Source organism: Rosa chinensis, chromosome 4 (genome assembly GCF_002994745.2).
Source record: "Rosa chinensis cultivar Old Blush chromosome 4, RchiOBHm-V2, whole genome shotgun sequence".
NCBI classification, from domain to species: Eukaryota; Viridiplantae; Streptophyta; class Magnoliopsida; order Rosales; family Rosaceae; genus Rosa; species Rosa chinensis.
The window spans coordinates 65,718,598-65,743,653 of record NC_037091.1 but is presented as its reverse complement, the minus strand read 5'-3'; the positions used below and the strand labels follow the sequence as shown (position 1 = coordinate 65,743,653).

Sequence of the window (25,056 nt, the reverse complement as noted above, 5' to 3'; positions counted from 1 at the left end):
AAAACCAAATCACAAACAATTCACTGCATGGTGACAAATTGATTGAATTAAAAGAAGATCCATTGGTCATCCCTCGCCATGCCTCGCAAATTAATTGTAAGAGGAAAGTTTTTGTAAATCAACAAAGGCCTTTTATGGTATAATATTGAAGATCTATCATGGAATAAAACACATATCTATAAGAATCGGTAAACAATATAATAGTTTCATCGCTCTCTGAGTTAAAATCAGAAAAACTGCCTACGATTCGTCGGTCTTACAAGAGGCGAGAGCCGAGCAATATTGAAACAACGAGCTCTTTTTTGCAAAGATGAAACTCACTTTGGCTCGAGAAAAGGAAGATCATGATAGCTAGAGAAGTGTCGCCACCCCTGAACACGAACTGCTAGGATTTTTAGAAAATTTAGCAATGGATGTTACTGTTGTCAATTAGTTGAGTACTTATCCAAAAACATATAACTCTTTTTACTATGTTTATCAATAGCACGATTTCTGAGATCTACAATTAACTAATCACAAGCAAACATATAAAGGCAGTGTATATGAATCAATATTCTACATGTCGCGCAAGGTAACAAAAACACAGAAAATATGGATAGGGATAGAGCTTATCTTATCGTGAAAAATAAAAGGAAAATGTCGCCAACTTCTCCACTCATGTAAGCAAACTTGTTGCTTTCAGTGTCCGATTGATTGTAGGCTTTGTTTGATAGATCACAATTTCATCAAATATGGTACAAAACGACCGTGAACGTCGGAGGTCTAACCGATGGTGATACTGATAGCGACACAATGACGGTGGCAATTCGGGCAATTCATCAACATTTTATTGGGCCAGGCTTTTGTGTTTCTGGGCCTGAAATGAGATGCCTTGTAGTACGCCTATAATGCATTAGGTCATGTTATGGGCCAGCACGTGGCCCTAAACCGAAAGCTCTGTGCTCAAGAAATATATTAGATTAGGGTCTCAGCTTTGATCTTTGGAGTTTGAACTGTGCAGCAGGGACGCCTAGGTTACTATTCCTGCAATGCTGCACGGCTGCACCTAACTTAATCATAGATTATAATCTTTTAATAATTTCCACAGAAATCGACAACATATAAAAAACTGTAACATCAGCACTTGGGTTCTTGGCACCTACCCATGAAAAAATAGTCAAAAAGTCTGGTCTAAGTTTTCACTTTTCACCCCAATTTGTCAAATGCTTTCGTTTTGGCATCCAACTCTCCTACCGAGCTTAGTATTCCCGAGTAACTTGCAAGTTTTTATGAGAGAGGAAATAAGATAAATCTCGATTGTACAAAATTCATGTAATGTGTTATATAAAATTTACAGAGTTAGAGACTATTGAATCAACTAATGTTTACTTTTTACATTTCTCTGAATCATGATCGTCTTATAATTCTAATAATAAAATTTTACTTTTTTTTGGTCTGAATATAATAAAATTTTACATGTCAATAAAAATTTTGGTGCTAGTGTGAATTGAATTTTGAAGATGTAGCTTTTGACTCCTAATCCTTGCACACATATACTTTATGCTTATTGTTAGAATGTTAGCCATTATTTACTAATCAGCCAATCATTATCAGCAAGGACTTCGCCCACTGTTGTTTTCAATTTTTTCTCAGAGCCAGAAAGTGAAAATACGTGTGGAAAGTATGGAACTGTGAATGCCATGTTACATTCCAAAAGTAAAAAGTTAAAAATGCATTATGACCACTGAAAACGAAAGAAGACTAAGAAAAGCAGGAGTCTACTCGGATTTTTCAACCCACCTCTCCATTCGTCCTCCACCATTTTCGAGCCTTTTGTCTTTGTCTTCTCTCCAGACTTGACTCCTTCACGTGACTCTCTACTCTCTAGGCCACAACCCCACTCGTCTCTTTCCTCACATTCATTCCAAGACTTCTGATTCCCTCTCTCACTTCCTCCTCCATGCCTCCGTCGCTTGCTGCCTGTGTCTTCTTCTTCTTCTCAGTTCTTGGCCTCATTTCCTCAGTCCACTCGCACTTATGCTCACCGCACCATCAATCTCTATGCCCAACCTTTACTTCAACTCCTCCTTTTCCCTTCTCTTTCTCACCTGGCTGTGGCCACCCCTCTTTCCAAATCAAATGCTACGCAAATCACTCCATAATCACCATTAACAACCTCGCTTTCTCCCTCCTCCACTACGAGCCCAACTCCACATCTCTCCTTCTCTCCCCCTACATCACCAACTCGACAATTAAAGCTAAATCCCTTAGCACTAGCAACTGCTCATCCCCTCACTTTCTCTCAATCCCCAGCCGCTCCATCAACCTCTCCTCTTCCCCCTTTCGCTTCTCCGACGGTTCCTGTAACCGCCTCTCTGTTCTCAAACCTTGCTCCCCGCCAAATCTTCCTAATTGCAGCCATTGTCCCTGGGAATGCAAGCTCATAAAGAGCCCGGTCAAGCTACTCCCTGGCTGTGGATCTAGTCGCAGCTCTGTTCCCAACCAGGGCTGCCAAGACGATGTCTTGGGATATCTTGACAACTTCCTCCAACTCGGGATCGAGCTCGAGTGGGACGAAGCTCAAGATTCTTACTTCTCAAGCTGCAGAGATTGCGAAGCCAACAGCGGCATATGCGGCTTCAATTCCTCCGACCCATCACGGCAATTCCTGTGTCTCCACACCAAAGCTCAACTCTCACCCCCATGGATTAGCAAGCACAACCCCCATCGCGTCGCCATTTTGTGCTCGGTCTTGGCAGTGACTTGTTTGATGGTTATGGCTTCTGTTTCTTTGGCCATAATCAGGTCCAGAAGAAGACTACACTCCTCCGCCACAGAAGAAGACCCGACCACATTGTTCCTCCAGCGCCACCGCTCCGCCAGTCTCCTCCCGCCGGTATTCACCTACGAAGAGCTGGAATCATCCACCAACAAATTCGACACCAAGCGCAAAATCGGCGACGGCGGGTTCGGGTCGGTCTACCTGGGCCAGCTCTACGACAGCCGCGTCGTCGCCGTAAAGTACCTCCACAAGCCCCACCACTCCGCCGCCTCCGGCAAGGCCTTCTCCAACAAGTGCTTCTGCAACGAAATCCTAATCCTCTCCTCAATTGACCATCCTAACCTCGTCAAGCTCCACGGCTACTGCAGCGATCCCAGGGGCCTTCTGTTGGTCTATGATTACGTCCCCAACGGCACTCTCGCCGACCATCTCCACGGCCCGAAGAGCCTCTACCGGAAAGGGTCGATGACGTGGCAGGTGAGGGTTGATATAGCTTTGCAAACCGCCATGGTTATGGAGTACTTGCATTTCTCGGTGGTGCCTCCGGTGGTTCACAGAGACATAACTTCGTCTAATATTTTCGTGGAAAGAGACATGAGAATTAAAGTCGGGGATTTCGGGCTGTCGAGGCTTTTGGTGTTCCCGGAAACGACGTCGTCGAGTTCGGGGTACGTTTGGACCGGGCCTCAGGGTACTCCGGGTTACCTGGACCCGGATTACCACCGGTCGTTCCGGTTGACGGATAAGAGTGACGTGTACAGCTTCGGGGTGGTGCTGCTGGAGTTGATTTCGGGTCAGAAGGCGGTGGACCAGAGGAGGGACAAGAGGGAGTTGGCTTTGGCGGATATGATGGTGTCCAAGATCCAGATGGGCCTGCTCCATCAGGTAGTCGACCCGGTTCTGATTGTGGATGGGAATGTGACGGATGGTGTTGACGTGGCGGCAGAGCTGGCGTTCAGGTGCGTCGCGGCGGAGAAGGACGACCGTCCAGATGCGAGGGAGGTGGTGCAGGAGCTGAGGCGGATCAGGGGCCGTATACGTGGGATTAGCCGCGCTTCGAGTTCGAATGTGATTGGTGCTGACGTGGCAAAAAGCTGATTTGACTGGTTGTAGGGTCTGTTGCACATGTGCAAGGTTTGACTGAAGAGAAAGGACGAGTCTCTCAATCAGAAGCACAGTGGCATAAGATTGTGAATAGATTTGATGGGTACCTACTTTGAAGCTTCCACTGTAGTTTTACCCTGTTTTTGGTCTTTTTACTCTTTGTTACAGAATGGACGAATGGTAAATATAGCTTTTCAACTGTGCTTTTACCCTGTTTTTGGTGTTTTTACTCTTTGTTGCCAAATGGTAAACGTCTTTCTAAATGTACCCAGTAAAGTTCTAAACATACCCAGTAAAATATATTTTTTTAATTACCTTTAATTTATGTTAAATTTAATCAATTGATTTGTCTAAAATGCCCTAAAAAACAATGTATCCAGCAAAACCAAACATACTCTACACATCTCTACCCATCATACCCTACCCATCATCTCTAAAGATCTTTATGCTTGTTCATCCCCATCATACCCTACCTAGATTTTTGCACAGGCTCAACGGTGGACAACAATTCGTGTAGTAAAAGGGCACAGGCCACTGCATTTTGAATATTTGTTCAATTGCAAAACACTTGTTCCCACACTCCAACATTGTGAGATCTTTCAAAATCCAACTTTAGAAGTTTAGATCCTCATCAAAGAACCTACCATAAGCTTACCTGATCGATAATTTATATATATATATAGGGGGTGAAATTTGCACCCCCATATTTGCAAACCACACTCATTTTCATTTGCACTTCCTAAAATGCCCTCAAAAGACAAAAGTCAGATTTTCTTTTCTTTTCTTTTCTTTTTGGTTCTTTTCTTCTCTCTCTTCTCCCGACAACAATCTCCCTCTTCTCTCTTTCTTCTCCAAACAACGACCTCTTCTCCATTGAAAATTGGTCATCTTCTCCATTAAAAATCAAGGTTCGCAATTTCGGGTTTGATATAGAAACGAAGGTTTATGCACGACGTGTCTTTTGCGAAACAAAAACATTTGGGTAACAAACATGTGTGTGCGTAGAGCTCCCCGCTGGTTGTAGCAAGACGACGGGCCTTGTTCAAGCTTCAATGTCGTTGATCCCCAGAACCACACTCACACTCCCTAGAACACTCCTCACCCTTCAATCCTTCTCCTGCAAAATGTCATCCGACTTGCCACCGTTGACTCACTCCCTCACTCTCCCGAGTCAACTCGCCGCCGAGCCCGTCCAGATCGTCGCCGCCCCCCACATCTCCTCCTCCCAGTTCAAGACAGGAGTGCGATTGATTCGTCTCTGTTTAAGCAGTGGCTGAAGAGCATGGAGAGTGAAACTGGGATTCTACGCGACGGTTCTTTGGCTCTGAAACGAGTTCTAATTCAGGTGATCCAGTCCTTCTTTAAAGTGGTTGAATTGATTGGTTTTGATACGTTCATAGTCTTGGAACTGATCAGTTGGGTTATAATAGGGTGTGGATATGTTTGGAAAGAGAATTGGGTTTCTGAAGTTTGAAGCAGAGATGTGATTGATAAAGAAACAAGGAAAAAGTATCGTTTTCCTGTCAAAATGATGGGAAGGGGGAAATGGAAAAGAGGGGATTGCGAGGCTACCTGCGCCACCTCCACCTTCGCCGGAAACTGGGTTATCCGAAACCGGTGCCTGACTCGAACCCGAACCCGAATTGATTGGCTGCTGGTGCTGATTCTCCACAACCCCATGTCCATAATACGCATTCTGCAAATGGGCCGTGTCGGAATCCGACGTCTGCGGCGGCGGCGCCGGAATCGGGACGCCGGGAGGATGAATCGAAGTGGGTTCTTGGTACAATTGGGGGTTAGTGGTGTAATCTTGGGATGTGGGATTGTAATATTGGTAGTGGTGGTTTGGATCATAGGAATAATAGTATGAGTGAGGATCATAGGGTTGAATTGTTGAAGGGTCATATGGTGGTGGTGGTTGTTGAGGTTGGGATTGGTATGGGTGCTGGTATTGGTTAGGGTCAGGTTGAGGGGTTTGTGTGTAGGAGTAATCCATGGTTATACAAACTTGATGGTGGGTTTGTGTGTTTCAATGGAGAAGAGGTCGTTGTCTGGAGAAGAAAGAGAGAAGAGGGAGATTGTTGTCGGGAGAAGAGAGAGAAGAAAAGAACCAAAAAGAAAAGAAAAGAAAATCTGACTTTTGTCTTTTGAGGGCATTTTAGGAAGTGCAAATGAAAATGGGTGTGGTTTGCAAATATGGGGGTGCAAATTTCACCCCCCATATATATATATATATATATATATATTAATTCTAAGGCTCAATACATGCTCTTAATTATATGGTGTTATTATTCTATCAATGGAAAAATCCGTTCTTTTTTTTTCCTTTTAATTAATCAATTATTAATTTATGAACTAATTTGATAATAATGAATGAGATCTTTTATTGTTCTACATATATATATATATATATATATATATATATATATATATATGGAAGTGTTGTTGCTGCAATGCTGCAAGCATTGTCCGATCATGGTTTTCATAGTGCTCAGAAGCACAAAACAAATAAATCTCCTATTCTCAGCTGGGTAGGGTATGATGGAGATGAACGAGCATAAAGATCTGGATAGAATGTTTTGTTTTGCTGGGTACATTGTTTTCCAGGGCATTTTGGGAAATTAGTTGGTTAAAATTAACATAAATTAAAGGTAAATAAAAGAAAATATTTTACTGAGTACACTTAGAACTTTGCTGGGTACAATTAGAAAGACCCATGATAAAGATGGAAAACCTTTGTTATAGGTGGTAAAAATAAGAGGATGAAAAAGAGGATGTTATTGGTGGTAAAAAGGGCCCAACCGGGTTCGAACCGGTGACCTCTTGATCTGCAGTCAAATGCTCTACCACTGAGCTATGGACCCCTTCTGATTGTTAAGCTAACTATTCGCATATGGGGTTCTTTCTACTCAAATATGTACTGACGCATTGTGTACTACAGTCCACACATGCAACAATGTGTTTATGCAACATGAGAAGAAAACCAAGAGATGAAATGGGATTGCATGTCAGTAAAAGTGGTTCTGTACTTTTACTTCTCAGTTATCGAAATGGAATGTACATATTTGTTACCGTGGAAATATTGCATGTTCTTATTTTGTGATACTCGCACTTCATTTCTAAATCTAATATGTAGGTTGGGAACAAGTACAAGTACAGAGTACAACATCTGATCTGATTTCTGTCTTACTGGTTTAATGGAAATATGCAGTCTCTAGAACCTTGGCTTTCTCACTTGCAATTGCAACTTCCTGTCTGCCTGTTTGTTTATAACCTTTCTCCTGCAAAGAATACTCATTATGTGCATTTTTGTTTTCTAACAGAAAGCAGTTCGACTGCTCATATGCAATATGTAGTTATAAAGCTAAAAGATCATTTAGAGATATACCAGAAGGCGCCAAAGGAAAGGGATTCCATCTCTTGCTTTGATCCGCTTCTCAATCACCTCAATTGCTAAAATTGGACACAGTTAGAAGACATTCTCTAGGAAGTTTGATGCTGGAAGCATAGCTTATATCATACCTTTCGTAGCTTGTCCATTGTTAAGCAACATACAGTACCAGACTTCATTGAATACATCAAGCTGTTCACCTGATGCTCCAATCGTCTTACAGTTATCAGCATCAAAATTAGGACCTAGCAATTCCATTGCATGTTTGTCGTTACCCCTCCCATACTCGTACAAGGCTTCTGCAAGCTGATAACAAAGATACGGGTAAACAAACGTACAACTTCAATAGGAAACCAAAATAAAAATTGTTGATTTATGAAGTAGAAAGACTACAACCCCCAAACCACAAGAATCAATGAATCATAATTTTCTGAATCTTTCTTTCTTGATAGTATTGGGGAAGAAGTTCAGGGTAAAAGTAATAGCATGGCATGACTATTGTTCACAAAAACTTTGATGCCTAGTAGCTCAAGATGAAGATACAGTAGGTAGTGTAAATTGAGTACGTGACTAAACATAGAGACAATGTTTAAATGAACGAACTAAAGAATTAAACAAAACTCCATATATACTGGAGGTGCCAATCAGAACAAACCATTATTGCGCTCTGCATGGATTGTTGCTTCTTCTTGTTCATCTCAGAAATTCTACAGAAGGACATTCAATTAATAGTCAGTCAGATAAAATCAAATAGGGTGTGGCTGAGAGTGGCAAGATCATTCTTACCTGGACTTCAAGCCCTTGAGCAACTCTTCAGCCTCTGAAATCTCACCAGTATTAGCCAAGGCCCATAAAACTAGGACGTCAAAATGCCACTCTATATACCAGTTGGCCTGAACAAATTAGTGCACATACAAACAACAATTTAGATTAATGCATAACACCTAAACAGGTAAGGCATAAAGATCATCACGTGAACTAGCATCAGACTAAGATCATAATATATAATTCTGGAACCATGATCGTAAAGAATATTCCCTTTTGACACATCTCTATTAGTAGACTTCCCAAGAATCTTGACTACAAAGATGTTAGGCCTTTGATGCAACATAACCTATGCAAGCTTTGGACCCAGTATGCAGCTTACCCTATCAGTCAGGCGTTTGGCTAAGATCTTCAAACGGTCCCCAAACGCATCCATTTGACCACGAACATGCACCCGTAAAAACAACCCAAGGGCATTTAAGTACACCTAATTTCACATAGTAGTTAGGACCTAGATGCAACTTGCAAGAGAGCTGAGTCCTATATAAAATACTTGATATGTACCTCTGGTCCAAAAGCATCAACTTTTTCCAACTCCTTCCAGATATGATGGTCATATATCTCTAAGAGTCTTTCGACTGGAGAATGACCTTCCATATAACAAAGAGCTACATGCCACCAATTGTGTGTGAGCCTGATAGTTGTAACACTCTTTAGCATCTAAATCGCACTTGAAGAAATAAAATTTTAAATTGATTCATCCCAATACACATACATAAATGACACACAAGAATCCCATGATGACGAGCATGATTCCATGAACTCTACTGCTTCTTTAAAACGACACTCATACTGAAGAACATGGCACAACTGCAAAAAAAGACATGAACTACAGCAATGAATCAAGAATTTAAGTATTACAAACTAGTTACAACAACTAACTGATACTGATAGAACATTTGAAGATGTGAACTGTGATAACCTTTGGTGTTAGGTCCAATCAGAATGTTGAACCATGGTCTAACAACTACTGTGTCATTGCCACATTTATACTTTTATATGTCAAGACAATGAAAACTTTTTTCAGCATTAATAGAGCCTTGGCTTGGAGCATTGCGACAGCATTCTCGATTAATGAAAATGAGTACGCTTGTACTCTAATCAAGTACAATTTTTTAAAGCAAACCAAGTATAACTGACATTATGATGTGTCCAGCAGTCTTGCTTGTTGATTTCATATCCCTTTCTTGCTGCCTTCTCAGCATCTGCCATTCGGCCAAGCTCCAGTAAAGGGAAAGCAAGCATACCATAAATGTATTCTTCTTGTTGATTACTTGGTAGAACCTGTTAGCAAATTTTTACACAACAGTAAAGAAAACATAAAAAGGATTCACCCAAGAGGTTACAAAAAATATCTTAAAATGCTCAAAACCAAAAAGGAAATTAATACATCTCAGGTCACAGTAAGAAGATGCTAGGAAAAATATTTCAGGAAATGAATTCACTGTACTCCAGATTGTCCAACAAAAACATAAAACTTTATATACTCAACATAGAAGTGAACCTGTTGAACAAGATCCAATGACAGATCAGGTCGAGCCATGTAGAAGCAGAGCACTTGGGCCCTTTTCAGAGACACCAGATCTTTAGGAAAACTTTTCAAGAGCTGCAAAACAAAATGAACTCAAAATCAATGAACAAAAACTGTATGAAGACTAAAGACTAAGCTTACTTTGAAGGACTGGGCATCTAATACTTGAACTACACTATATACAACTAGCAGTGCCAAATCCTTAACTATATGGCTTGCTAGATGGTCCTTTCAGTTTCACTACTATACATGAATAAGCAATAAAAGCAACTATAAACATTTTCACTAGCAATATTTCACTTCGTTTTTATGTCTTGGGGTTCAGGATAGATATTCTTTCAATGTATCTATTTATGCGATTAATGAAGATGAACGTATCTGAGATGACCATCTATGGCATTGGGCGGAATCAAACAAGAGCAAGTAAAAATAAACATTGAATTCTCGATACATCAAATTGGTGTTCAAAGTGAAAAACTTTCTAGTTTGAGACACTTTCCAAAACATCTATACACAAAAGTATAATAAATTTAAATTCTGGACCATCTGCAAAATCAGGAAAAGGAAAATTCCAATAAGGAACTGGCCCACCTTAGAATGCAGCTCAAAGGCAACATCATCATCCCTATCCTTGGAAATCAAACAATTGACAGCATCGAAAACTGCCTTCTCATACGAGGTAGCTTGTTCCTGTCCACAATCAGTGTCTCATTACACCACGAAAAATAAACACCAAGTTAAACGAACAAAAAGGGTCAGAATCAAAAGAAGCTTACGAGACGAGACTTGGCCGCTTGAAGATGTGAAGGAGCTTTAGAAGGATCAGATGAGCACAGAAAATGTGCAGCTAAAATATTAGCAAGAACACAGTTGTGATCGTGTGCCGGAGCTTCTAATATCACAGACCTGCGTCTCCCATAACTCAAAACCTTCAAAAATAGAAACCCATTTCAGATTTTCACATACCAAAAGCTTAGAGAAGGGAGACAAAGCAAGAATGACCAACCTGATCATAGAAGGCGTTAATGGCAGATATGCAAGCATCTGAAGAGGTATTCACTTCGTAACCCCATTTGTCAACTTTCACAACTCCTCTCTCCATGTCAAGTTGGTGCCTCTGTAACTGAAGGAACAATCTTTGTTAGCCAAAACTGTGCCTTTGTCTTTGACTCTTTGTTTTGTTTAGCTAGCAATGAGGAAATGGATGATGAAGTGGGTCAGAAGTGACACCTCCTCATTGCGTTGCGAAAGCTAATAGCTGTCACTTATCACAGTTGGATTGGTGGATGGTATCAAGGACTAGTTGGGTTCGGCTGGTGATGCCTTATGGGGTTCGGCTAGGAACATTAGGATCTGATTCTCTTCAATGATTTCAATCCCACCGAAACATTCAATAAGCGGTAGACAATTAAGGAAATCGATCTCTCTTTCAAGTGTTGAGTTTAAGCTTCACTAAGTCGTGATTAAAACATAAATAATAAGTAAATATCTACATCCCACAATCATAAAAAAAATCCACATTTATTTTCACAAGGAACAAGTTTGACAAGAAATATGTATCAAGAATACATCATATTATTATAAGTTTTTAGAAATGAATAGGTATTTCTTCCATCTAATCTAACATTATGTATAATTTTACTCCTACAAGTGGGTTGAAACAAGGTGATCCACTTTCTCCCTACTTATTTATTTTAGCAATGGAGCCTTTTATAGTTTTATTAGATAGCTTAACTTGCTTTCGTTGAAACCTAAGACTCATGTTGGCATCCTTACAACATAGCCTAACACCAATATGCAATGAGCGGGCCTCCGAAACTTGCGGAGTGACCCGGGAAGGCAAAACCTAGGTTTTGTGATGACGGCGAGGAGGCTCGTGCTCTCTAGACTGGATAGTGGAGAGACGACTGAGGCGTGAAATTGGGGAGATCGTGGTTTCTCCTGCAGCGATGCTGGGTCTTGATCAAGAATTTGAGGGCTCCGGTTGAAGAGTTTCTCAACTGAGGGTGCTGTTGGGTTTGTGGCTTTGCGGATCGAGTTGGAGCGGAGACGCTGGTGTCGACGTCTGCAGATTTGGGGGCGGTGGCAGTGTGGCTCGATGTCTTTGGTGGTATCGAGCTGGGACGTCCTCGACTTAGGTTATGGGGATGCAGGTGTGCCACACTTTGTGGAGGCAACAGGTGACCGAGGCGAGTCTCTCAAGCATCAGCGGTGACTAGGCCGGTGGCTGAGACTGGTGGGATGCTAGAGGTCAGCGGGCGAAAGGCTGTGGACAAGAAGTCCCGGCTAGTCTCTGGGCCGAAGACTGCGCCTAGGGAAGGGACTGGGTTGAAGGCAAGAACTGGGCCTTTTTGGCTTAAAGCTGAAAATGGGGGCTATATGTTGCAGACCCTCAAGAATAGCTGGAGGAGCAACCTGATGTTAGGGTTGTTGGCTATTGAGAAGGTTGCAGATGGTGCTGGTTCTGACCCTACGAGGAAGGGACTCGCGCTTTCTTAAGTCCTCCAAGCTTTTAGACATTCTGGACTCAAGCTTTTTGAAGTAGGGGTAATTTCTATAAGCTTTTCTAAGACGTTTCTAGTTGATATTTGTACCACAATTGCGTGATTCGCAGATTAGACTAGATGAATATTTTTTCCTTAAGGAGCGAGATTATTCTTGCATAGTTTAGGCTTGCTATTCAGCGAGCGTCCCTTTAGACCTTAATGAGTTTAATTGTGGCTTAGATAGGTTACCCGGTTTGTCCTGGATTTTCTTATGTAAGTTCTGTTATACTCTTGCCTGTTTTCATGGCTTGATTACTAATGAAATCAATCCTTTTCAAAAAAAAAAAATGTTGTCATCCTTACTTCTAATCAAGGTTTTAAATTTTCTAATCTTATGTTTGCTGATGATTGTTTAATCTTCAGTAAAGCATCTCATTCTGCAGCTACTCATATTGCTCAAGTCTTGAATAATTTTTCAGAAGCTTTTGGACAACAAATAAATTTTCACAAGTCTGTAATGTACTTTTCTCCGAACATCTCTGCCTCTGTTAAAAGAGATCTGTCATGTTGTCTGGGAATTACTCATAAATCTCTAACATTGGTAAGTATCTTGGTGTTCATAATATCATTTTTTGGAAGAATCCAATAAATGCTTCTGAGCTGATCTTAAAAATTCAAAAAAACTTGCTGGCTGGAAGTCAAACACCTTGTCAAGGGGAGGTAAGCTCACTTTAATTCAATCAAATCTCTCTGGAATCCCTAATCATGTTTTATCTTGCTTTAAATGCCCTAATAAAATTACTTCTAGAATTGATAAGGAATGCAGGAATTTCTTTTGGAAAAATTCAAGTCCTCCTGTAGCCTGGGATAATGTTTACCAAAGAAAATGGGTGGTCTTGGAATTAGACCAGCTGCTTGGTTCAACAAAGCAGCTTTAGCTAAATTGGGACGGAAGGTTCTTACTGAACCTCATAATTGGTGGGTTAAGTTGGTAACTTTAAAGTACTTGAGGAACACTCATTTTTTAACTTCGAGAAAGAAAACTTCTCATTCTCTTGCTTGGAAAGGAATTTTGGATTCTAGAGACTTGTTATTAGAAGGTATAAGATGGATTGTGGGAAATGGTGAGAGTATCTCCTTTCCCTCTTTTAATTGGGTTCTGCCTTTTCCTTTGTATCTTCTTATTCATGAACAGGAAAGACATACTCTCAATTGGTCTCTCACTGTTGCTGATAAATTCTTGGAAAGCAGTAGATTTACATAATCTGTTACCTGATGATATTGTTCAAAAGATTCTTGCTCCTTTACATAATATGATAATATGCAGGATGAGTTTATATGGGGTCCATCAAGCTCTGGGAAATTTACTATTAAAAGTGCTACTTGGCTTCAAGCTCAGAACCTTCCTTCCCATTCAAAGGCTCCCTTGTTATCCAAAATTTGGAAATTAAAAATTCCTCCTAAAATTAAGATCTTTTGTTGGATTGTTATTAGAAATCGACTAAAACCAGAGATAGGCTTTCTGTTTACAATAGAGCTATTTCTCCTAATTGTCCGTTTTGTCATTCTCAAGTGGAAACTGTTGATCATGTTTTTAAGAACTGTTCTTTTGCATTACAGGTTTGGAATATTTCTTCTCACTCTCATACTCCTTTATTCTGGCATGGTGGTTTTATTGATTGCTGTTTAATAATCCTGATATTTCCTCTGATCTTATATCTCAAAATTTATTCATTACTTGGTCCATCTGGAACACAAGGAACAGATTAGTCTTTCAACAGCTAGTTCCTTCCCCAATTCAAACCTTTTACGGGGCTGCTTGTTTTGGAACTAGTTACTGTCATCTAATCTTCATGTTCCTAAAAAGAAAGTTTCTAAGTCATTTCACATTAAATGGCAACCTCCTGATTCTCATAAGGTTAAACTAAATTTTGATGGTTCTGTGAGAAATTGTGTGGCTTCTACTGTCTTTGTGATTAGGAATGAAGATGGTAATCCACTCATTGCCGCTTCAAAGAAAATTGGTCAATTAGGGTTCCTTGTTGCTGAAGCAACTGCTCTTCGAGATGGTTTAAGTTCCGCTCTTTTGAATCATTTTACTCATGTTTGGGTTAAAGGTGATTCAAAAGTGCTCATTGACTGTCTTCTTAACAAGATGTCAACTCCTTGAAGAATTAAGCTGCTTGTGCAGGACATTCGTCTCTTGGCTGATCAGTTTCAGTTCATTCAGTTTAGGCATATTTTTCGAGAAGCTAATTTTGTTGCAGATAAGTTAGCTGATCTTGGGCATGATAGAATTAATCCTAAAGTGTGGTTTTCTTGTCTCCCCGTTTCTGTGTCCCCAACGTTCTTTTTGGATCAGTTGGGCGGGGGTTGTGTTCGTGGTTTTTTGTTGTGGTTTTTCTTTTCTTGTATTAAAAAAATATATATATACAGTTGAATAAACTCCACTGGTGCAAGTTTGCCCAAATACTATTCGTCGTCAAAGGTTGATTCTATTTTCTTTTTCAAAGGTCTTATTAAAAATTCATTTCTTTTCTCTAGTATGGAAGTATTTTTCTTCTAGGGATCATCTACAGTACATTAATGTATTGAAGTATTTTCCCTCTAGTATTACTCTTTAGGAATCTTGAAATTCTAGATGAGAATTTACGTCTGACCGTATAGTATTGGTTTTTGTGAAACGTCAGTCAGTCACAAACATCATCCCAAGTATAAAAATTGAAGAGAAAAGAGTGTGGAAGAGTGGAAAACCACTATGAATAATTTCTGCTAGGAAAACCCAATAGCTGATAACAACTACTTTACACGGAGTTCTAAAAACACAAAGACCGCTGGCTGCTGAAACAAAGTAGGTCTACATTATTTCTCATAAACACAAAATACTCATTACTGCTTCACACAACATTGAGCAATACATAGATTACTTGGCCTTAGCAGCGGCAGCAGCTCTTAATTTGGCTATAATAATCTTACTAAACTCAGCAAGCTTCTGTGTCTCTGGCAGAACATCTTTCACAGCAGGATCTGCAGCAAACTTCTCAGCCCACTTGAGCAGCCCCGGCGTGTTTGTTTCATTAAGCAGCTTGATCCCGCCCATCCCTTCAGTCACTCTGATCCACGCCAAAAATCCCCCAAATGCAATGTCAAGGTAACCAATATGATCTCCGCCGAAGAAACTCTTTCCTTTGCTTATCTTTTGAAATGCTTCCTCCAACAGCACTAGACCTTCTGTCACTTGCCCGACTGCTGCCATCCTTGCCTCATCATTTTGAGCACCAAGGATGCCTTTCATCGCAGGGAACCACTACAAGTACGTAGTACCCATTTGATCATTAAACCAAGATTATCATTGTCTATGAGCATATTAACACAACATAAATGCCTCATCAACCAATTCACTATAGAATTACATCATTCGGCAAGCATCAACAAGATATGAATAAATTTCTCGACAAGGAGACAGAATTCACTCGCTATTATGGTCCAATATGTACTCCAACTTGTACATCTACACTAGACCAATTTCTTCAAAAGCATGAGACTTAAAACTTACAACTTAGAGCATCCGATCCATCACTTGACAATGGATGGAGAAGTCAGAATTTTTTTATGTTATAAGGCAAAATGATGGAGAAGTCAGGATTCTTTTTTGTTATAAGCCAAAGCTTAAATTTCCGACATTAAACTCCGGTCAGGATTCTTTTTTGTTATAAGGCAAAGCTTAAATTTCCGACATTAAACTCCGGTCCCCAATATGTTTTAATAAAGAACCCTTGTAGTCTGTTTCTCATTTCACCCGAAGAGGCTAAAAGTAGGTCTCTTTAGGAGAGGATATATATATACCATCTAACTAGCTCTATTATTAAAGCTGTAAACACTATTCTCATTCAATTCAAAGTGTTAGCCAGTAAGATTGCATTCACAAACCAAAGTCATACATATCAGGATTATCAGCAAACTCGTATTTGGTTCTCTAGGTATTCCAAGGATTATCATATAATTTATTTCACTGTTGCCCCAATAAACTCTACAGAATCTTCTTTATAATATTTTTCTTAATTATATTATTATCAAGTACAATCAGTACCCCATGAATATATATATATATATATACTGTTCATCATCCATGCACAACTCGCATCTATGCATAAGCAAATCATAACACTCAAATAAAGAGAACTAGAGAAGTAAATCACAAAAAAATGAATTGATCAATAATACCAGAACCTAATATTAATGTATAAAACATACCTTCTCATCAGTATAAGCAGCCCAGAATCTGGCAATAGCGCGCTCATAGGGATCAGAAGGTAGGATAGATGGGCCAGAGGCCCAAGCCTCGTCGATGTATTCCACAATGATGAGAGATTCACAGATGGGTTTGTCATTGTGAAGCAGAACCGGGATTTTCTTGTGAACCGGGTTCGATTTGAGCAGAAGCTCGCTCTTGGGTTCCATTGTCTCCTGAAGAAACTCGTACTCGACAGACTTAACATTCAAGGCGATCCGAGCCCTCAGCACAAATGGGCTCGGCCATGCTCCTATAAGCTTCACATCATTCTTAGCCATGACCAAAATTATGGATTCTGTTTCAGGTTTGGGGTGAATGAGAAAACAGAGGAAAATAGAGCACTAATATAGAAGTGAACGTGGTGTGAACGTAATAAAGATTAGGTAGATGAGAAATTTAATTTCTATAGCTGTTGTTGCCGACTGTGTGATTTTGGGGTTCCGGTGGTCCTCATCAAAGTTAATAATGTACGTACATTTTTTTGGGTACAAACTTAATGTACGCAAATTTGGATATTTATGGAAAGAAAAACCTATTTTCTGTTATTCTGCATGATTTATTTCCCTGTTTATAAGGGAGTTGTTCGTTTAGTCATTTTTAGGTTGCAGAACTGCACAAGCGGTGGTCTTTGTTTTGTGTGGCGGAGATAAGAACACGTAGGAAGAAAAGTTTGACGTTTATAAGTCTTTTTGAGCTGCGTGGCTATCATGCACTCACTCATTTCCTAGGAAATAGATACTTTCTCGATCTATAACAATTTAGATATAACAACCGACAAATCTTAACTTTAGTATGTTTTTTATTTTTTATTTTTATGACAATCTTAACTTTAGTATGTTGATGTTATCCAACTATAAATTATGGATTAGTCACGGGTTCATACTTCATACAACCTTTTATAAGTCTGTAAATACGTAACAAAAAAATAAAATAAAGAGTATTCCTCTATGCATCACTTAAACACAATATCGGTATTTGATAGTTGTGGTCAACATTTCATCAGAATAATAAAAAATACACTTAATATTGTTCAACCACATTTAATCAGAATAATAAAAATTACACTTGATATTATTCAATCGTCCGTTCTTATTGCTGCAAGTGCACATCGATACTTCAGATGTAAAAAAAAGGAAAGAGTGAGAATGTAAAAATGCACCAGCCGGGTCTGTACCGTGGCAGGGTAGCTGGTACTATTCTACCAGTAGACCACTAGTGCTGATGTTCCCTTTAGCTGGTTACTAGCTATATGGACATACGATCTCTTCTCACATATTCACCTTTTTTTTTTTACCTTTTTTTTTTTTTTCTTTTTTTTATCAGATAAACAATTCAAATGCACCAACTAGTCTTTTTTAAGTCGAACTCACAACCTCTCACTTACGAAAGGAAGACTATGCCACTAGATTAAATGATACACCTAGTATTCACCTTTTCTAGTTCACCCTTTTTTTCTTTCTTTTTTAATGCACACATCGAGTCACAGACGAATAGATATACCTTCGAAATTTATATTGCATACAGGAAAGGTCCAAAGAATAATCCCAGAATATTCATTAGTTTGTTTGTTGTTCTCCAAAAGCATACAGAACTATCACTGTCTAGGGCAAAATTTCAGTAACTACAAAGTCCCATTTCAGTTATATTTCTGAACCTAATGTCGCATTTCATTTGGATCTCGTTTAAGTTGACGCTTGAAGCTGTTGCCTTGGTAAATCCCAAATATCGGCTTCAGTTGTCTTTTTGTTGAATTTCAGAAATGCAAGCGCACATGAATCTTCTCTGCCTTTACACCTAACCTTCAACTCTACCAAGACTGCTGCTGTGCTGCACCCAGTCAAATGGTTAACATCAAAAGAATGCTTTACATTTGGCACAAGCATCTTCCTGCCAAATTTTGTATACAAACACACACTTGATATCAACTATATAGTAGAGGATTGCAAATTGAGGTACCTTTTCTCATTTCTTGACGTAAGGAAAGTCGAACATGTAAACTTTGAAAGAAACAAGCGTCTTGAGATTGCTTGAATCTGTCTGGAACATGCAGTCCTTGCAGGGCTCGGATTCATCTATGTTTTGTTCCACATCACATGTTGATAGCCAGGTGCCATGCAGATGTTCATTCCATGAGAGGGAAATGATACTATTCAAAACTACAACATCCTCATCATTTCAGATAAACTGCGCAAGACACTTGGATCAAAGGCATGGAACTGAGAAATATCACCATGCTTAGGAGTCATAGCACCCCCACATGCAAATCGGCACAAACCAAGACCGGCAATTTCTCTCCCAAATAATGCCATTCAAGCTATGTGTCTTCATTTTTGGACTTGCCAACAAGACAATTCTCTATAACTTCATCACAAAGATCAAGAGTAATGTCCATGTTCCCTTCTTCATAGTTCATATCAACAAAGATGTTGTATATTTCTCTATTTGCTACCAAACCTTGTCTTCTCATCTCTTCAAAGAGTTCCCTTGCCTCCACAAACTTCTTCCTCTTAAAAAAACCATTTATAAGTGCAATGTAAGAACTAGCTGTAAGAATAAATCCCTTCCCTGCCATTTCTTTGTGCAAAAACCATGCCTCCTTCATATTCCGTGCTTTACAATGCCCTTTTATTAAAATGTTATACGTGTTGCTATCGGGCATCACTCCACTAGCAGACATGCCTTTGAACATCTCAGTTGTAGCTCGCATGTTATTTCTGATGCAGTACTGCTTCATTAGAGAATTGTAGGTGGTGGCATTAGGCACAATATTCTTCTCCAACATCCATTTAAGTAACCTCTCACCATCTTCTAGCATTCCTGACATACAAAAGCCATTCATCAGTACATTAAATGTAACAACTGTAGGTTGAAGTCCTTTATCCAGCATCTCACGCAGGACCTTGTGAGCCTTAGCCATCTCCCCTGTCTTACAGTATGCATCCATGAGAGTAGTATAAGTAATAGTATCAGGATGGGGCCCTGCAACCTCCATTTGTTCCATCAATTCTTCTGCTTGCCCTATATTTCCTGTTTTACAAAGACCATTAACGATCGAGTTGTAAGTGCAGACATTAAGTTGAAGGCCTTTCCTACACACCTCATGAAGAAGTTCGTTTGCTACATCTACTTCCCCTCGTTTACAAAGACCATCAGCCAGTGCAGTATAAGTGACAACATTTGGGCTAAGCCCCATACTAACCATCTGGTTGTGAAGAGAAAAAGCCTCTTTCATCTGACCTGCTTTGCAATAACCATCAATCAGTGCTGTATAAGTAACTTCATCTGGTTCCAACCCTTTACTAACCATTTCATGGAAGAGCTTATCTGCTTCCATCATCTTCCCTGTTCGACAGAATCCATGAATAATAGCAGTATAAGTTATAAAATCTGGGATAACTTTCCTAACCCGCATTTCATCAAACAGCCTCCAAGCAGCTGGAACATTCCCTAACTTACAGAAACCATCAATTAGAGTTGTGTAGATGACATTATCAGGACGTACTCCCACAACCATCATTTCCCTCAATATCATTTCTGCTTCAGATAGTTTTCCAGTCTTGCAGAGAAGAAGTAATATGCTGTTATAGGTATAGGAATTTAGCTTCAATCCTTTACTTTTCATCTCTTCTATGAGCTTCAACACATTCTGTAGTTCTCCAACATAACAATATTGGCTGATTAAAGTACTATAACTTACAACATCAGGCAAACAACCCTTCAACTCCATTTGCAGTAGTAAATGGTGGGCTTCTTTTATCTTCCCTAATCGACAGAGAGAATGAATGATAATATTATATGACGACGTGTTCCAATGAACACCCACTTCAAGATATTCATTGAAAAACTTTACTGCCGTCTCAATTCCATCAGATGTACTAGATAAACGAGAAAGAAATAAATTACAGGAATCAACAGAGATAACCAACCCATATCTCAACAGCTTCTCAAAATGTTTTCTTGCTTCTTTGAGCATCCCAAGTTCAACAAGGACTTGGAAGAAAACATCGAACACATGGGGGTCTGAACCCCAGTCCTTGTAAGTGTATATCAACCGGTCAGCAAAGTGAGTGCATGAAAGACTGACATCTAATTTGGGTTTTGCCCAAAAGTCATGGATAAGCCCATGAGCTGTTTTAAGATCATTTGATGCTGCGGCAATGTGCACAACAATGCAACGAGCTTCTAGTGTTGGATCCCTTCGTAAGCATGCCCAATCAAACAAATCCAAAACCAGCTTATACTCACTCTTAATCTCCATGAGAACCCAAATTAGATGGTCAGACCTGAACTTTGATTCATAAGGCTTCAGAATCTGGCGCAAGGGCTCAGAGCTGCGCAACTTTATTGTGGTGGAGATGCCATGGACAAGTTCGGCATCCTTGATGGTCGGTCTCTTGGGGGAATAATCAGGAAAAGGCCTCATATCTGTCAAGCCAGATGAGAGCATATGGCTTAAACTTCTAAAGAACAACACCGAACCATTTAGACCATGATTTAACCGGGGACGCTGACTGAAGATCTGACAACAATAGTCTGAGAAGATGGTGCACCTCTTCATATCTGTTAGAGGAACCCATCAATAAAACTTTTGGGGATCCCCTGATGCTGCGGTTCTCTTCCATTTAGAAGAACCAAAGCAAATATGCTTCCTCATCACATCACCTGCATAGTAACAAACTAATCACTCAATGTGCACACACTATTCAAAGCAAACATAGTGCACATACATCATTGCAGACAATGTATATAACTACACAAGTTTTCGAACTAAGCAATTTCATTCAACAGTTCAATACTCACCGATAGCACAATGCAAGAGTATGCGACTATCTCTGTATTGAGTTCAAAAACTATAAGTAAGTTCCATTTCCAAAATCAATCATACTAAACACAACGTGCCACACTTAGTCAATACTAAAACTGTCTCAGGCATTTTATCGAACATTTGGTGTGCAATAGACAAAACCATTTACAACCTTATAAATGGAAAGCTAGACATTACCCAGTATATATCAGCTATCAAACCCCATAAATTTACCTTCAAATTGATCAACGGTGAAAACCCAGAAGCTTCAGACTTCGCAAAGCTTGTTTCAGGTGGACGGTCGAAGGATATCGAACATCGATTTGGCTCCTCCCTAGTGTTTTGGAGAAAGAAAACATGAAATACTGGATGTAAGTATTCGATTGGGCCGTTAATGTTTTGGGCTGGCATTGTAATCGGTAAGTGACACCGGCCTCGGCCCACATTAGGCCGACTTAATAAAAAGGAGATAATTCAATTTTGAAAATTTGTATATATAGAGAGATTCTCTACAGTCTACACTCTTTCTTTGCAAGATCAAGAGCATAGAATAAACATAAACGCTTCTGATTTCCAAGTAAGTTTTCTCTACCATAAGGTTTTGATTATTTTCTCTTTGAAGTTCTATCCCTTATTTGGTTTTTTTATTGTTAACTTGGATACCAAGGAACTAAGAACATTTTTAAATTTACACACAATTTTTACCTCGTTGTGCGTCAATAGGATTATGTTTTAATTATAAAGGGTTTGGAGAGGAGTGTCTAGCTTATATTAATATTTACTGGTGAATTTGTGTTCTTCTCTTGCTTGGTTGCGGATTTGTGTCCTTGAATTTCTTTTTTTTATCTGGAATCGGCTTTTGCTTATTTCCTTTGCTTGTGCCTCTTGTTTTATGCAAACCTCTGAAACTCAGACCATAATTTCTATGAATTTTTAATTTTTAGTTTTGTATAGGTCATAGTCTACAAGGCGTTGTTTGTAATCTTTATGAATTAAGTGAACATGTGGCCAGTTCAATTTCTATTTATGTTTGGAGAGATCTTAATTCAATTATTGCTGCTAATGGCTTAAAATTACTTGGAATTTTTTTTTTGGGTTACAAGTACTGGTTTTACTTTAAGAATTTACTATTGTTTATGTTGCTAAATACTTCACTTTTGATCTTCAATCTCGGCATCGGACCGATGAAATTTAACCTTTCTTTTCACTTTTGGCCTGCAGATACGAGACAGCTCTTTAACCTCTTTTCAAGCAAGTTAAGCCGAACACTTAACAGTTTTACGAAGATGGGGGTTGCAGATGTAAGCAGTCTCTAAATTCTAAGTTTCTAACACTACTGAACCATGCATTCCTAGCTAATGCATTACTTCCTCTTAATCGCATTACTACTCTCTGTAGGAAGCTGACTTTCTTCGAATAAGGGAGGTACTAAAACAACGCATTCGAAAAGAGAGCAGGAAGCCGTTGGACTCTGCTGATGACTGCTCGGTTGAGAAGAAGAAAATACCCAAGCACAGGTACGTAAGCAGACTGCTATACATACATTGCCATTTATATTTGTATTTAATTAAGACTACGAATTGTGTTTTGAGTTTTTGACATAGAGTGGTTTTTTCAGACCCTTCTTTGGCCCCTCAGAACATTGTATTTCTCAAAGATTGATTGACGGAAGGGATGCATTAATTCAAGAGCTCAAGATTAGTTCACAGGATGTGAGGAAGGTAGAGATCCCTGCCACAACCACAGCATCAGAGTCGTCTGAAACAGAGTCCGAATCGGGTTTGACAAAGGCTGCAAAGCTCGGCGAGTCTCGGGATTACTCTTTTTTGTCATCAGATGATGCCGATGTTCCAAAAGATTCAAAAGAACATGCTGGAGTTGGTAAAGAAATATTTGTTTCGGAATCAAGTGAGGATGAACAAACTCCGGCTTCTGTACAAGGAGCTTTTACGAATTTGAAGTCTGATAAGCTGGGAAGACTTCCTCTGAAAACAATGTCAAGATCTCAGAAACCCTCCCTAGCAAAGAAAAGTCTTGTGCCAAGTAATACACTCAAGAAAGCAAAATCGCTGGCGGATAACCTTCAATCTACTCTGGAAAGCAAACCCTCATTGGAAAAGTCACAATCTGAAACAAAGCGAAGATTGATAAAAACAGCTGAAAAGGTTGATGATAAGGATTCGGATGAGGATGAGGACGAGGATGAAGACAATGTTGACGTTTCTTCTATCATCCAAGGACTGTTTAGGTAAAAATTTCTTTGCCTTCATGCTTTGAATATTCAGTTAGATGGTGCTTAGCTTGTCACCTACAACAAATTTTTCATGGTAATTCTGTCTGTCTATATCTATGAACAAGAAAAATAATAATTCCTGATATATGGAGTATGGATTTTCAGAGGTAATCGTAAGAGGCCCTCAACTTTGGATTATGACGATAGAGATGATCATGCAATGGTGTCCAGCTTTGCTGATATTGAGAGAGAAGAAAGGAGAAGGTAAGAATGATCAAGTTAAGTTTGATTTGGTTTACTAAACATGTGGGATTATTTGATCCTATCAAGATTTTTAGCTTCTTGTTTAGGTGCTCGCTCAGACTGACAAACTAAACTCTGATTGAATGTGTCATGGCTCTCTTTTGACAGCGCAAAACTTGCAAGGCAGGAAGATGAAATAGAGGCTCTAAGAATTGAACAAGAAGAAAAGAAGGAAAGGTTAAGAAGAGCAAAGAAGCAGAAGATGCTGCATAAATCCACAACTGAGTGATGTTGCATTTGGATTAGGGGATTAGCTGGGGAAACTTTGTTGTACATTCTTTGCTAAATTAGTTCTACGAAAAACGATTTGTACTTTTAGGAGAGTTACTTCTGACGCATGCAGTAGTTTTTGTTCAGTATATAAGCCATAAAAACTACTTTGGAAATTTTGAAAATTTAAAATTGGAAACCCTACCAATGGAATTATAAGTCCCAATTACCATAGTGGGAAATTAAAATTTGTTATCGAAACCAATAATTTGACGATGATATAAAATAAGGGGAAAAGTTCAATCGTGAATTAGAGATCATCATTGCTGCGTTTTCAATCCGGTTGATGCCAACATTATGCTCTCTGATCATCTTTTTGTTTCCTAATTATAAGAAGCTTATGGAAGTGGTGGGTACATTACTCATTACTCGACCCACAAAAGTAGAGTTTGCAAATGGATATTCAAATATTGAAAGCTGCGGCTACGCTTGTTTTGGGGACGGAGTAAGGGGTAGCTTAGCCGTATTGTGATCTTATACATAATCTATTATAAGATTGAATTGCATTCCATTACCGACTACTAACATATTTCGACATTTTTTTTTTTTTTGAGAAATAGACAAATACTAACATATTTCGACATAGATCATTTCATTTGTACATATCAAATTGCAGCTTTAGTGCATCTTTATATGTGGACATTTTTACTTGCATATCTTGTTTCTTGAGGTATGCATGCTAGTTACGGACCTAAAAAATGACCATTACCCTCCGGACTTGTTTTTGAGATCGCCATTTTCAGTGGGTCACAAGCCATGTGAGATTACAGGACCAAGATCCAGGAAAGCATGTGAGATTTATGTGCGAGTAAGATTCAACAGTTATAATGTTACTTCATTAATTGCTGTTTTAAAACTACTCTACATTTCTTTATGAATCTCGAAATATCGGATAAGATGAGTCAATCTCTGAATACTATGAACTTGTTCAGCAGGCAATGAGGAAAAAAAAAATTACAATTCGTAATATATGGCAGAAAGAATGATTCAGTGTAAACTTGTTCAGCAATCTATTGGGAACTGGAAACTACATAAGATCCCAAGAAAGCTCAAA

General features: G+C 39.3%; 5 protein-coding genes and 1 non-coding gene across 6 annotated transcripts; 2 read left to right on the top strand and 4 right to left on the bottom strand.

The window, feature by feature from the left end:
• The first annotated feature begins 1,775 nt into the window (after positions 1-1,775).
• On the top strand, positions 1,776-4,077 carry LOC112199943 (LEAF RUST 10 DISEASE-RESISTANCE LOCUS RECEPTOR-LIKE PROTEIN KINASE-like 1.5). The gene has a single exon (XM_024340938.2). It carries the CDS (start codon positions 1,940-1,942, stop codon positions 3,857-3,859), a length of 1,920 nt encoding a protein of 639 aa, XP_024196706.1. The 5' UTR covers positions 1,776-1,939; the 3' UTR covers positions 3,860-4,077.
• Positions 4,078-6,657: 2,580 nt separating this feature from the next.
• TRNAC-GCA lies at positions 6,658-6,729 on the bottom strand. Its single transcript has one exon. It is a non-coding gene; the product is annotated as a tRNA-Cys (tRNA).
• A 137-nt stretch (positions 6,730-6,866) lies between these two features.
• On the bottom strand, positions 6,867-11,047 carry LOC112195925 (tetratricopeptide repeat protein 38). The gene is made up of 13 exons (XM_040517674.1): positions 10,619-11,047; positions 10,389-10,541; positions 10,204-10,302; positions 9,586-9,687; positions 9,222-9,365; positions 8,797-8,891; positions 8,586-8,715; positions 8,404-8,508; positions 8,043-8,149; positions 7,912-7,963; positions 7,388-7,562; positions 7,254-7,318; positions 6,867-7,146 (listed from the first exon to the last, which is right to left on the bottom strand). Exons 1-13 carry the CDS (start codon positions 10,712-10,714, stop codon positions 7,060-7,062), a joined length of 1,410 nt encoding a protein of 469 aa, XP_040373608.1. The 5' UTR covers positions 10,715-11,047; the 3' UTR covers positions 6,867-7,059.
• A 3,787-nt stretch (positions 11,048-14,834) lies between these two features.
• LOC112197719 (glutathione S-transferase U17) lies at positions 14,835-16,843 on the bottom strand. Its single transcript, XM_024338519.2, has 2 exons — positions 16,353-16,843; positions 14,835-15,405 (listed from the first exon to the last, which is right to left on the bottom strand). The coding sequence occupies exons 1-2, from the start codon at positions 16,668-16,670 to the stop codon at positions 15,022-15,024; spliced, it is 702 nt and encodes a 233-aa protein (XP_024194287.1). The 5' UTR covers positions 16,671-16,843; the 3' UTR covers positions 14,835-15,021.
• A 1,027-nt stretch (positions 16,844-17,870) lies between these two features.
• Positions 17,871-21,560, bottom strand: LOC112197718 (pentatricopeptide repeat-containing protein At1g05670, mitochondrial). Its single transcript, XM_040518851.1, has 3 exons — positions 21,431-21,560; positions 18,349-21,054; positions 17,871-18,219 (listed from the first exon to the last, which is right to left on the bottom strand). The coding sequence occupies exon 2, from the start codon at positions 20,948-20,950 to the stop codon at positions 18,707-18,709; it is 2,244 nt and encodes a 747-aa protein (XP_040374785.1). The 5' UTR covers positions 20,951-21,054; positions 21,431-21,560; the 3' UTR covers positions 17,871-18,219; positions 18,349-18,706.
• A 174-nt stretch (positions 21,561-21,734) lies between these two features.
• On the top strand, positions 21,735-24,197 carry LOC112195751 (CAX-interacting protein 4-like). Its single transcript, XM_024335942.2, has 6 exons — positions 21,735-21,773; positions 22,418-22,497; positions 22,595-22,713; positions 22,815-23,444; positions 23,595-23,693; positions 23,841-24,197. The coding sequence occupies exons 2-6, from the start codon at positions 22,483-22,485 to the stop codon at positions 23,959-23,961; spliced, it is 984 nt and encodes a 327-aa protein (XP_024191710.1). The 5' UTR covers positions 21,735-21,773; positions 22,418-22,482; the 3' UTR covers positions 23,962-24,197.
• Positions 24,198-25,056: the final 859 nt, after the last annotated feature.

Excerpts from the sequence above, each read along its gene's own strand:
- LOC112195751 (XM_024335942.2), top strand. Across the intron at positions 22,714-22,814 it reads AAGAAAATACCCAAGCACAG|ACCCTTCTTTGGCCCCTCAG; the intron begins GTACGTAAGCAG and ends TGGTTTTTTCAG. Across the intron at positions 23,694-23,840 it reads GAGAGAGAAGAAAGGAGAAG|CGCAAAACTTGCAAGGCAGG; the intron begins GTAAGAATGATC and ends CTCTTTTGACAG.
- LOC112199943 (XM_024340938.2), top strand. The coding sequence starts at position 1,940 with ATGCCTCCGTCGCTTGCTGCCTGTGTCTTCTTCTTCTTCTCAGTTCTT.
- LOC112197718 (XM_040518851.1), bottom strand. The coding sequence starts at position 20,950 with ATGAAGAGGTGCACCATCTTCTCAGACTATTGTTGTCAGATCTTCAGT.
- LOC112197719 (XM_024338519.2), bottom strand. The coding sequence starts at position 16,670 with ATGGCTAAGAATGATGTGAAGCTTATAGGAGCATGGCCGAGCCCATTT. Across the intron at positions 15,406-16,352 it reads CTGCTTATACTGATGAGAAG|TGGTTCCCTGCGATGAAAGG; the intron begins GTATGTTTTATA and ends ACGTACTTGTAG.
- LOC112195925 (XM_040517674.1), bottom strand. The coding sequence starts at position 10,714 with ATGGAGAGAGGAGTTGTGAAAGTTGACAAATGGGGTTACGAAGTGAAT. Across the intron at positions 10,542-10,618 it reads TTAACGCCTTCTATGATCAG|GTTTTGAGTTATGGGAGACG; the intron begins GTTGGTCATTCT and ends CTATTTTTGAAG. Across the intron at positions 7,319-7,387 it reads CAATGGACAAGCTACGAAAG|CAATTGAGGTGATTGAGAAG; the intron begins GTATGATATAAG and ends GTCCAATTTTAG.